General features: G+C 42.8%; 1 protein-coding gene across 1 annotated transcript in view; it reads right to left on the reverse strand.

Annotated features, from left to right (window-relative positions):
• Positions 1–4,247: 4,247 nt before the first annotated feature.
• The window catches only part of LOC118371532 (potassium channel subfamily K member 12-like), a 110,451-nt gene continuing 101,374 nt past the window's right edge, over positions 4,248–13,324 (reverse strand). Inside the window, exons 2-4 of the mRNA XM_052470757.1 lie at positions 10,508–10,871; positions 6,758–6,905; positions 4,248–6,603 (exon numbers count right to left, since the gene is read on the reverse strand). Coding sequence (XP_052326717.1) covers positions 6,208–6,603; positions 6,758–6,905; positions 10,508–10,871 — 908 coding nt within the window. The 3' untranslated portion in view covers positions 4,248–6,207. The remainder of the gene's footprint in view (positions 6,604–6,757; positions 6,906–10,507; positions 10,872–13,324) is intronic.

A 13,324-nucleotide genomic window follows, 5' to 3' on the forward strand; every position in this document is an offset into this window, starting at 1 on the left:
CTTTGCTATGAGACTCAAAATGTTGACAGGATTGTGTCGAGTCGGAGATCTGGGGAAGGGTACCAGAATTGAAGGTCCCCAAGAACACAGTGGCCTTCATATTCTTAAATGGAAGAAGTTTGGAACCACCAAGATTCTTCCTAGAGCTGGCCGCCCGGCCAAACTGAGCAATCGGGGTAGAGGGCCTCGGTCAGGGAGGTTTGCATCACCCCTTGGAACGGCAACTCAGCCACCCAAGTCATGGCCTGTTCACCCCGCTACCTTCTAGAAGGAGGATACAGTACAGGTGCATCAAAAGCTGGGAACAAGAGAGTGAAAAACAGCATCTATCTCCAGGCCATCCGACTATTAAACAGCTTCTATCTCCAGACCATAAGACTGTTCAACAGCTTCTATCTCCAGACCATAAGACTGTTCAACAGCTTCTATCTCCAGACCTTCAGACTGTTCAACAGCTTCTACCTCCAGACCTTCAGACTGTTGAACAGCTTCTATCTCCAGACCTTCAGACTGTTCAACAGCTTCTACCTCCAGACCTTCAGACTGTTGAACAGCTTCTATCTCCAGACCTTCAGACTGTTGAACAGCTTCTATCTCCAGACCTTCAGACTGTTCAACAGCTTCTATCTCCAGACCTTCAGACTGTTGAACAGCTTCTATCTCCAGACCTTCAGACTGTTCAACAGCTTCTATCTCCAGACCTTCAGACTGTTCAACAGCTTCTATCTCCAGACCTTCAGACTGTTGAACAGCTTCTATCTCCAGACCTTCAGACTGTTCAACAGCTTCTATCTCCAGACCTTCAGACTGTTCAACAGCTTCTATCTCCAGACCATCAGACTGGTGAACAGCTTCTATCTCCAGACCTTCAGACTGTTCAACATCTTCTATCTCCAGACCTTCAGACAGTTCAACAGCTTCTATCTCCAGACCATCAGACTGTTGAACAGCTTTTATCTCCAGACCATCAGACTGTTGAACAGCTTCTATCTCCAGACCATCAGACTGTTAAACAGCTTCTATCTCCAGACCATCAGACTGTTAAACAGCTTCTATCTCCATACTATCAGACTGTTGAACAGCTTCTATCTCCAGACCATCAGACTGTTAAACAGCTTCTATCTCCATACCATCAGACTGTTCAACAGCTTCTATCTCCAGACTATCAGACTGTTGAACAGCTTCTATCTCCAGACCTTCAGACTGTTCAACAGCTTCTATCTCCAGACCTTCAGACTGTTGAACAGCTTCTATCTCCAGACCTTCAGACTGTTCAACAGCTTCTATCTCCAGACCTTCAGACTGTTCAACAGCTTCTATCTCCAGACCATCAGACTGGTGAACAGCTTCTATCTCCAGACCTTCAGACTGTTCAACAGCTTCTATCTCCAGACCTTCAGACTGTTGAACAGCTTCTATCTCCAGACCTTCAGACTGTTCAACAGCTTCTATCTCCAGACCTTCAGACTGTTCAACAGCTTCTATCTCCAGACCATCAGACTGGTGAACAGCTTCTATCTCCAGACCTTCAGACTGTTCAACAGCTTCTATCTCCAGACCTTCAGACTGTTCAACAGCTTCTATCTCCAGACCATCAGACTGTTGAACAGCTTTTATCTCCAGACCATCAGACTGTTGAACAGCTTCTATCTCCAGACCATCAGACTGTTAAACAGCTTCTATCTCCAGACCATCAGACTGTTAAACAGCTTCTATCTCCAGACTATCAGACTGTTGAACAGCTTCTATCTCCAGACCATCAGACTGTTAAACAGCTTCTATCTCCATACCATCAGACTGTTAAACAGCTTCTATCTCCAGACTATCAGACTGTTGAACAGCTTCTATCTCCAGACCATCAGACTGTTAAACAGTTATCGCACCATCTTCTGTAATAAGAGACAAAGACTCACTCACACAAGCTCTCACACACACACCTCATACACACGCAAACTCTTGTACTCACATATACACTCAAAAACATGCATACTCCAATACTCACAAACACACGCACACACAAACACAACTCTGCTGTCCCATGTGTATATACTGTAGAGACATTAAACATGGGATAGTTTCTTAATGTTTTCTAACTGTGTATTCGTGCACTGGATTCTCCACATGGCTCATTCTAATATATGCTACCACTGTACATTGTATTTAGTTCCACTGTTAATTTATACGCTGAATTCTCAACATCGCTCACTGTAATATATCTACTGCTGTACATATCATTCTAAGTATATCTTGTTGGAGTATATAAACATAGATTGCATTTGGATTACTGATACAGTGATGTTTGGGTTGTTAACTGGACTCGTTCTGACATTCCTGATTTCTTGTTATATTATTATTTGTGTACTTGTTTGACATTTTTGCTGCACTGTTAGGAGCTAGTAACATAAGCAATTCGCTGCACCTCCTACAACATCTGATGAACTGTGTACGCAACCAAACACTTTGATTTGCTATATTTCCACTCATGGTGCTATATGTACAGTGTGCTGACTGACTGATAAGAAAGACAAACCTAGCAGGATGGTCGGAGAGGGTACGGTGTGTGTGTGTGACTGTGCTGAATGCAGAGATGGCAGAGCCTGCTAGCAGTAGTAGGCATTGGTGGACGAGAGAGAGAGAGATGCTAACGACGGATGCCAGACTGAGTTAAGCTCTTGGCTGTTCTGTGTATCTCGGATGGTGTCTCTCTTTTTCTCTCTCTCTCCCCCATTGTATCCAAACAGCAGTGTTCCATTTTCCTTTCTGTTCCTCATAGTGTGTACTTCCTATGACTTTCTCTACCCAAACAGTGCACTTATAGTAAAATCTGTCTTTGAGACCATTAGCCTGAAAGATACAGGGTTTCATAATGACATCTGGGAGGTTTGACCTGTTGAGCATGTCTGTCTTTTCTCTATAGTGGATCAGAGTGCTCTTTGTCTCCAGAACAAAGACCAAATCTATGTCCCAAATGGAAACCTATTCCCAATGTAGTGCTCTCTACGGGGCCTAGTCAAAAGTAGTGCACTATATAGGAAATAGTAGGGTGTCATTTGGAATGCACTCAAAGACTCTCCCTCCTGAAGACAGTGCTGTCAGATGGACAGGACCTGGTATTCTGTTCTCTCTCTTTCTCCTTTTCTTTCTCTGTCTCCTCCTCCCTCCTCAAGACTGTCAGATGGACAGTAGCTGGTATTCTGTTCTCTTTCTTTCTCTCTTTCTCTCGTTTTCTCTTTCTCAGAAACAATGACAGTGAAGTGTGAGAATCCTTTTCGATGAAATGCTACAAGACAAATGTTCCTCTTTAAGTGACTCTCCTTCTCCCAGAGTTTCTCCATTTCAAATGTTAAAGTATCTGTATAGAAGGTTACCCCAACTGGCGGCCCGCAGATCCAATTTTCACTGTTGGATATAAAAAACACCAGGAAATCAGCTCCAAGTGATTTTAATTTAAGAAATTGGCTCCCAAGTTTTCCCACCCAAAACAGAGAGATACGACGTGATTGTATACAAATGTACGTTTTAAAATTATTACGTTTTAGTCAAACATTATATCTGTTTGGGCTTCTTGCAGTCAATTTGTAGTCTACGAATGATTTGTAATTATGTTCCGGGTCCCCGACCATCCGCTCAAGGGAAAAAAATCAGCCCTCGGCTGAATCTAGTTGATGATCCCTGTTGTATAGGATCCACTTATTCACTACAGTAGCTACACCTTGCTCTGGCTATGAGTCTCTTCTTCATTAGTCATTTTACAGAAATACATCTTATTTAATGTTCACTGTAATTATCAGGTTGCACACTTTTAGCCTTGGTTCTTTTTCCTGTCTTTTTTTCTCTTTCTTACAGGCAAGAGGAGAAGAGGAGGAGAAGAGGAGGGAAGGGGGAGAAGAGGAGGAGAGGAGGAGGAGGAGAAGAGGAGGGGAGGAGGAGGAGAGGAGTTCTAGCCTGCAGACATACATAAAGTAAGTAGAATGTTCTTTGACCTGAAACATGATCTGAGCTCCCTACCTCCCCTCTCCTCGCTGCACAAATCCATCTTGAGAAAAGGAAATGACTGTTTGAAGACCTGCACTCAGGCTCAGTTGCGGAATATCTTACTAGGAGCTCACTGAACTGACTGACATAACAGAGCTGGTCTGCAGTACAGCAGTAGCATCACAGTACAGCAGTAGCATGAACCCCATACGAAAACACCAGCCAGTCTGTCTGAATGATTTGTTTTACCCTTCCCGTTGGCCCTAAATTGGCAGATCTGAAGGGTTTGGATAGGTATCAACAGTGAAGTGTTGGAGCTTCCACCATATTGCTTCTACCTTACAGATTGTTAAACATCAAAGCGCTAGGGCCAGAGGGAAGGGTTGAGGGGTGATTAGGGTCGTGCTGAACCTGTCTCCTCTTCCCCAACAGAATCAGTCACCTGAGCTTAAGATGAGACTAGTATCAAGATGATTGCTTGAGACCATAGAAATATAATGATTTCTTGCTTGTACTTCCTCGCATGGGTACAATCCATATGGTCGCCGGCCCACCCATCACAGAACATTGACATGAATGGCTTGACTCTCCATTCAAGTCATTCTATTCATATAGTAGTTGAGACTAGGTTTGCCATCCCTATGGTTATTCTCTCTATGGCTCAGCTTCCATACTTCAGGACAGATCTTTAAGATTAGTCGCTCTATGGTTCAGCTTCCATACTTCAGGACAGGTCTGTAAGGTTAGTCTCTCTATGGTTCAGCTTCCATACTTCAGGACAGATCTGTAAGGTTAGTCTCTCTATGGTTCAGCTTCCATACTTCAGGACAGGTCTGTAAGGTTAGTCTCTCTATGGTTCAGCTTCCCTACTTCAGGACAGATCTGTAATGTTAGTCTCTCTATGGTTCAGTTTCCATAATTCAGGACAGGTCTGTAAGGTTAGTCGCTCTATGGTTCAGCTTCCATACTTCAGGACAGGTCTGTAAGGTTAGTCACTCTATGGTTCAGCTTCCATACTTCAGGACAGGTCTGTAAAGGTTAGTCTCTATGGTTCAGCTTCCCTACTTCAGGACAGGTCTGTAAGGTTAGTCACTCTATGGTTCAGCTTCCGTACTTTAGCACAGGTCTGTAAGGTTAGTCTCTCTATGGTTCAGCTTCATACTTCAGGACAGGTCTGTAAGGTTAGTCTCTCTATGGTTCAGCTTCCATACTTCAGGTCAGGTCTGTAAGGTTAGTCTCTCTATGGTTCAGCTTCATACTTCAGGACAGGTCTGTAAGGTTAGTCTCTCTATGGTTCAGCTTCCATACTTCAGGACAGATCTGTACGTGGATCTGATATGTAGATGAGTTCCTATTGTTCTCCACCATGAGACATGGAATGCATAGTTATACCATACAGAGATGACAGCTACAGTACCAACTCAACCTTTACATTCAAATCTACTTATAAATGTCAGAATTATTGGGGAAGCGATAATGATGTAGCCTAATAATGATCACACAGAGTTGCCTCTTCCAGTACAGTACACTGTAGAAGTCAAAATGTATCAAGTCTCAGAGGAGGAGTGCTGATCTAGGATCTATCTCACTTTCTGTCTCTCTGTATCTAAGACGCATGATACATACAGCCTCAGAGATCTACTCAGGTATGGCTAACTAATTATCCTGAAGAATACCACTGCTATATCAGTGAAAATGTTCTCCGGTTGCTTTGAGTCAGAGAGCAAAATGTAGTGTTTTGACCTTCCAAAGTTCAGTTACAAGAAGGTTACTTTCCTTCCCACAGTATCACTACAACTGTCCATCATCATCATCATCATCATCATCATCATCATCATCATCATCATCATCATCATCATCATCATCATCATCATCATCACAGGATGTTGATTACATCCCTAAAAATGTCATGCATATCATCATGCTCTTCCAACGAAGGACCAGACATAATCAAGCATGACAAGAGTGATAGCAAGTATAGTTCATCACATGAAACTTTGCAGAATCTTTAAGCGCCTCTGTTTCTCTCCATCAGTATGTCTTCTTAAGCACATTTTCCTGCAGGGTTCTCTCCAGTGTGTCTCAACCTTTTCATTAAGACAAGCAGTCTATGGTCTTTACTCCATGAGGGAGCGCTTAAATTAAGTCAGCTACTCATCTCTTGGACTGAAAGTCCCATCCCACAGACCAGTGCCTGTCCACGGACTAGAAGACGAGAAACACTGCTCAGTTCTACCTGGAGTTGCTGGTCTCTGCCAGCCTGTTGTTCATGATCCCCAGAGCGCCCACTCCTCCAGAGAACCCGTTATGTCTCGAGCCGCCACACACCGTCCTGGGATAACCGTTAGCGGACTCTGATAACTGCTTCTGCATGAGTGCCAGTGAGACCTTATTCGAGGCCGTCAGGTCCTTCATTGAAATCATCTCTCCCGAGAGTCTGCGTCCTCCTCCCTCCATGTCGCTTTCGCAGGGTCCCGAATCCCCCGAGTCCGGCGTGCGTTTGATTCGGAAGCGACCTTTACGGATTCTCGAACCAGGCCGGATGGCATTGCGGCGACCCAATGGGAAAGAGTTGGACTTGATTTTACACCGCTGGCAGCATAAGTTCTGAAGCATCCAGTTGAGCACCTGAATGAAAGAAGCATGGAGGGAATTTGATTAGACATTTCAAATACAGAGAGTTGCCTGAGACATTTGAGTACAACAATGCATACATACAAAATGACAGAGGATTAAAAATACAATATTGTCGACAGACTCATTTCCAATGTTCAACATTTACCTGTTTGATGACGATGGAGATGACGTTGAACAGAGAGTAGATGCAACACACGCCCATAAGGATGAACAGGCAGTTGGCTAGACGGTACAGTGGCTGGTACTCATAGTCTGCTCTCTGGCTCGACACCAGGTCCCCAAAGCCGATGGTACTGGAGGAGGAGGAGGAAGAAAAAGAAGAAGAGTGGCTTTATTGCCTGTATTTATCCCCCTGAGACTAGGGTTCAGAATCCCAGTAACTTTCCCCAAATTCCCCAGAAGTCCTGTTGGAGGATTTCCTACTTATTACCTCCTAATTCCAGGAATCGGTAGCACTTTATGACAACTCCACTTAATAAAGCATCAATAATGGATTATTAAAGAGTTTATTATTAATTGATGAATCAGATAGTCATTTTTCTTCTCGCTCCTACTGAAAAGCCAATTGTCTCAGTTGATATATTATCGAATAGATATTTGAAAAACACCTTAAGGTTTGATTATAAAAAACGTTTGCCATGTTTCTGTCGATATTATACACATAATTTTGATTTTTTTTCAGCGTTGTTGTGACCACTATTTCCTGTGGATATCTCAACATAATGTGACCAACAAAAGGAGTTATTTTGGGTATAAAAATAATCTTTATGGAACAAAAGGAACATTTTCTGTTTAACTGGGAGTCTCGTCAGTGAAAACATCCGAAGAACATCAAAGGTAAACGGTTAATTTGATTGCTTTTCTGATTTTCGTGACCAAGATTCCTGCTGCTAGCTGGACATAATGCTATGCTAGGCTATCGAAAAACTTACACAAACGTTTGTCTTGCTTTGGCTATAAAGCATAATTTCAAAATCTGAGATGACAGGGCGATTAACAAAAGGCTAAACTGTGTTTAACTATATTTCACTTGTGATTTCATGAATATGAATATTTTCTAGTAATATTTTTTGACCGTTGTGCTATGCTAATTAGTGTAGTTGATGACAATTCTCCCTCAGACAATCGCATGGTATGCTTTCGCTGTAATGCCAATTGTAAATCGGACAATGCAGTTAGATTAACAAGAATTTAAGCATTTAAATGATACAAGATTCTTGTATGTTAATGAATATTTAATATTACGATTATTTATTTGAATTGCGCACTAGCAGGACACCTATCCCTAAGAAGTCATACTACAGATTTTCAATTGGATTGAGGTCTGGGCTTTGACTAGGCCATTTCAAGACCGTCCCCGTCCCAGTGTCAAATCTCTGGAAGACTGAAACAGGTTTCCCTCAAGAATTTCCCTGTATTTAGCGCCATCCATCAGTCCTTCAGTTCTGACCAGTCTCCCAGTCCCTGCCGATGACAAACATCCCCACAGCATGATGCTGCCACCATCATGCTTCACTGTGGGGATGGTGTTCTCTGGGTGATGAGATGTGTTGGGTTTGCGCCAGACATAGCGTTTTCCTTGATGGCCAAAAAGCTACACTTCTGTCTCATCTGACCAGAGTACCTTCTTCCATATGTTTGGGGAGTCTCCCACATGCCTTTTGGCGAACACCAAATGTGTTTGCTTATTATGTTTCTAAGCAATGTATTTTTTTCTGGCCACTCTTCCGTAAAGCCCTGCTCTGTGGAGTGTACGGCTGAAAATGGTCCTGTGGACAGATACTCCAATCCCCGCTGTGGAGCTTTGCTGCTACTTCAGGGTATCTTTGGTGTCTTTGTTGCCTCTCTGATTAATGCCCTCCTTGCCTGGTCCGTGAGTTTTTGTGGGTGGACCTCTCTTGGCAGGTTTGTTGTGGTGCCATATTGTAACGGTCGTCGTATGAAGGAGAAGAGGAGGACCAATGCGCAGCGTGGTAAGTGTCCATATTGATCATTTATTATCACGAGAACACTAAACAAAATAACAAAGGAGAATGAATGAAACGAAACAGTCCTGTCTGGTGTAGACACAAAACAGAAAACAATCACCCACAACTCAAGGGTGAAAAACAGGCTACCCAAGTATGGTTCTCAATCAGGGACAACGATTTGACAGCTGCCTCTGATTGAGAACCATACCAGGCCAAACAGAAATACCAAATCATAGAAAAACTAACAGACAACCCACCCAACTCACGCCCTGACCATACTAAAAGAAAGACATAACAAAAGAACTAAGGTCAGAACGTGACACATATTCTTTCAATTTTTTAATAACGGATTTAATGGTGCTCTGTGTGATGTTCAAATTTTCTGATATTTTTTAATAACCCAACCCTGATCTTTACTTCTCCACAACTTTGTCCCTGACCTGTTTGGAGAGCTCCTTGGTCTTCATGGTGCCGCTTGCTTGGTGGTGCCCCTTGCTGAGTGGTGTTGCCGACTCTGGGGCCTTTCAGAACAGGTGTATGTATACTGAGATCATGTGACAGATCATGTGACACTTAGATTGCACACAGGTAGACTTTATTTAACTAATTATGTAACTTCTGAAGGTAATTGGTTGCACCAGATCTTATTTAGGGCTTCATAGCAAAGAGGGTGAAAACATATGCGTTGCACACACCACTTGTGTGGTTTTAATTTTAATTTTTTTTTTGAAACAAGTACATTTTTTTCATTTCACTTCACCAATTTGGACCATTCTGTGTATGTCCATTACATGAAATACAAATAAAATTCCATTTAAATTACAGGTTGTAATGCAACAAATTGTCTAATAAAAATCATGAGCTGGCGCACACTCCATATGTATAACCTCCCAGTCATTTATTGGGTAAAAAAAAACTTTAGTCAGCACCTCTACATTAAAACATTTTCTCTGGGTGTGCTCCAGCTCATGATTTTATTAGAAAATATTTTTAGTTTAACATTCTGTGCATTTGTGATTATTATTTAACCATTGATATGTTCTAGGGTCTAAGTGTGACTGTTTACATTCACTTTAGTTTCAGTAGAAAACTCACTTCCAAAAAATGCACATTTTCTATATATTTTCTTAACTTAACATCCTCTGTGTTCTAGGGGACATTTTGAGACCTAGTGCGTAATGGGACAAGGACATCCTTGCCAGCCAAACCTTCCCCTAACTCGGATGACGCTGGGCCAATTGTGCACCGCCCCATGGGTCTTCCGGTCAGGGCCGGCTGCGACAGAGCCTGGACATGAACCCAGAATCTCTAGTGGCCCAGAACACTGTGCCACATGGGTGGCTCATTTTAAGGAGCATCAGGTACTGCTGGAATGTCCATCTTTTGATGAGAAATTACACTGTTCACTCGAGACATTTATATTTATAAAGTATAAATGGCCCACACTTTAGATGAGGCTACGCAAAAAATACTTGAATAACGATTAGGAAATGGTTTATAAGGACCTATATTAAATATCTTATGAATGATCTTATAAATCATTATTAAATGCTTTAAAAGTGGTTTACAAATGTGTGAATAACTAGGTTACTATCACTTACAAATGTGAAAGTAATGATTAATAACGATTTAGTAATAAATTATAAATCCTTCATTATGTTGAGTTATTATAAAGTTCTACACAGGAATCTTCCAACAGGGATTTCTGGAAAACCAGATAAGTTTAGGGAAGAGACATACACATACACACACAAAAGAAGAGGTTGAAGAACAGGACCAGCCACAGTGCAGTGCCTTGATGAAGGGAAAAACGACACGATAGTTACTCTACCCATTAGATTTTCCCTTCAGTCAGACTCAAGATTCGTAAAGAGAACCCTCCAGCCAGTTACTATCTGGCCCACCTCTCCGAGCTCCGACCTTACCTGAATGTGACGAAGCAGAAGTAGAGTGAGTCGAGGTAGGCCCATCCCTCCACGGGGGTGTACATGGCCGAGGCGCAGCAGGAGATGATGATGGCGGATAGCCCCAGGATCAACATGACGTGGTAGACAGACGGCTTCCACCCCGGGAAAGAACACGCTGAGAAGTCATGGCGGATACCCGGCGGGAGGAGGCCGGAGTTCCGAATGCGCCGTTCCCTCACGGCCTTCATGACCACAGCCAGGAGGGTGATAATGCGTTCCAGGAAGAGGTTAAAGAACAAGATGGTGGCTGCGCAGCCGAGGAGACCGTAGAAGATCAGGAACACCTTCCCTGCTACTGTCACTGGAGTGGACATCCCGAAACCTACAGGTGGCGACAGAGAGATGGGGTTAGGGTAATGGATTGCTTAATTGATTGAATGGTTGATTGATTGACTGGATGATTGGTTGATTGATTGATGAAAGAAGATTGTACTACTGAAGGCCCAGAGGAAGGCATTTTACATACCACAATGTAAGTCTGTTTGTCTGTTCCGAATAATTCTCAGGTCATTGCAGGTATCTGAATGCCTCATTTCCTTCTTCTGTGGTAGACACTAAGGCTGCGGTTACACAGTCAGCCCAATTCTGATATGTTTTTCAGTAATTGGTCTTTTGACCAATCAGATCAGCTCAAAAAAATCTGATGTGTAAAGATAGGATTTGGGCTCCATGTGTAAATGCAACCCAAGTGAGTCCTGGCCTGGGGTAATATGTTTTAGACTCTACTCCGTACATACCAGCATGTATATTAACAGCACTGTACCAGCATTGGATGAGTTAAATAAAGTGAGTGACATTTTGCAACTGAAATATCTGGCAACATTCTATTAGCATTAGACGTGGCACATCTTTCTACTTCCTCTGAACTTCCTCTGAACATCCTCAGAAGACAAGGCCATCAGTATTTGGGAGGGTGTGTGAGTAACACAGTAATGAAGCTAAGCTCTGTAAATGATTGACAGATACAGATACATGATCTGGCCCTTTGTTCCGTCAACTCATTTCCTGGTCAATTAGGTGTTAAAGATAAGTGGAGAAGTTGTGAGAGGTGACGAAAGATCAGGATTAGATGTGTGTGTGTGTGTGTGTGTGTGTGTGTGTGTGTGTGTGTGTGTGTGTGTGTGTGTGTGTGTGTGTGTGTGTGTGTGTGTGTGTGTGTGTGTGTGTGTGTGTGTGTGTGTGTGTGTGTGTGTGTGTGTGTGTGTGTGTGTGTGTGTGTGTGGCATTTGTTGAGTTATATAGGAACAAAACAAGGACACTTCCTATGTTGGGAAGTCAGAGGTCAGAGACAGACTTTGCAGCTGACACACATCTATGCTCACCAGCCAAAGTGTATAGTAGTTGTGGCCACTCAATTCTATCTGTCAGTACATATTGTAACTGATTGGATAAGTGATTGTTGTGGTGTATTCTGTCAAGCAAAAAACAAAGTGCAAGGAGATCATGGAGTGAGATTCTGTTTCAAGGTGAAATTATTTTTCCATCGTTGTCTTTTTTTGTCTGCGTCCCAAATGGCACGCTATTTTCTAAATCGTCTCTGGTCAAAAGTAGTGCAATATATAGGCAATAGGGTACCATTTTTGGGTACTATTTCTTTCTACACAGGGCTTAGTAGGTGTTCCATCCCTTTAATAACTACAGTAATAAATGATACTAATGTGATGAGCTCCCTATACGACTCACAATGTTATATTTACCTCGTCGTTCAAATTGGAAACCACTCAAATATGATTGTTATTAATAGAGCAAACACACACTCATGGAAAAAGGCAGAAACACACACACACACACACACACACACACACACACACACACACACACACACACACACACACACACACACACACACACACACACACATAGACACCCACACAACCACTGACATGTTCCCCTCTACCATCAGTCCAGTGCAGTGGCTCACACACGTATCACATGTTATTAGTCACATGAGCTGAATACAACAGGTGTAGTAGACCTTACAGTGAAATGCTTACTTACAAGCCCTTAACCAACAATGCAGTTTTAAGACAATACCCCCCAAAAAGTAAGAGATATGATTAACGAATGATTAAAGAAAAGCCGTAAATAATAGTGGCGACATTCGGGACGCTCTATGGCATTGATTCAGGACAGTGGTGTGGTTGTAGTCATGGAGATCTACAGGACAGTGGTGTGGTTGTAGTAGTGGAGATCTACAGGACAGTGGTGTCGTTGTAGTAGTGGAGATCTACAGGACAGTGGTGTGGTTGTAGTAGTGGAGATCTACATGACAGTGGTGTGGTTGTAGTAGTGGAGATCTACATGACAGTGGTGTGGTTGTAGTTGTGGAGATCTACAGGCCAGTGGTGTGGTTGTAGTAGTGGAGATCTACAGGACAGTGGTGTGGTTGTAGTCATGGAGATCTACAGGACAGTGGTGTGGTTGTAGTAGTGGAGATCTACAGGACAGTGGTGTGGTTGTAGTAGTGGAGATCTACAGGACAGTGGTGTGGTTGTAGTTGTGGAGATCTACAGGCCAGTGGTGTGGTTGTAGTAGTGGAGTTCTATAGAACAGTGGTGTGGTTGTAGTAGTGGAGTTCTACAGGACAGTGGTGTGGTTGTAGTAGTGGAGATCTATAGAACAGTGGTGTGGTTGTAGTTGTGGAGATCTACAGGACAGTGGTGTGGTTGTAGTAGTGGAGATCTACAGGACAGTGGTGTGGTTGTAGTAGTGGAGATCTACAGGCCAGTGGTGTGGTTGTAGTAGTGGAGTTCTATAGAACAGTGGTGTGGTTGT

This window comes from Oncorhynchus keta, chromosome 2 (genome assembly GCF_023373465.1).
Source record: "Oncorhynchus keta strain PuntledgeMale-10-30-2019 chromosome 2, Oket_V2, whole genome shotgun sequence".
Taxonomy (NCBI): Eukaryota; Metazoa; Chordata; class Actinopteri; order Salmoniformes; family Salmonidae; genus Oncorhynchus; species Oncorhynchus keta.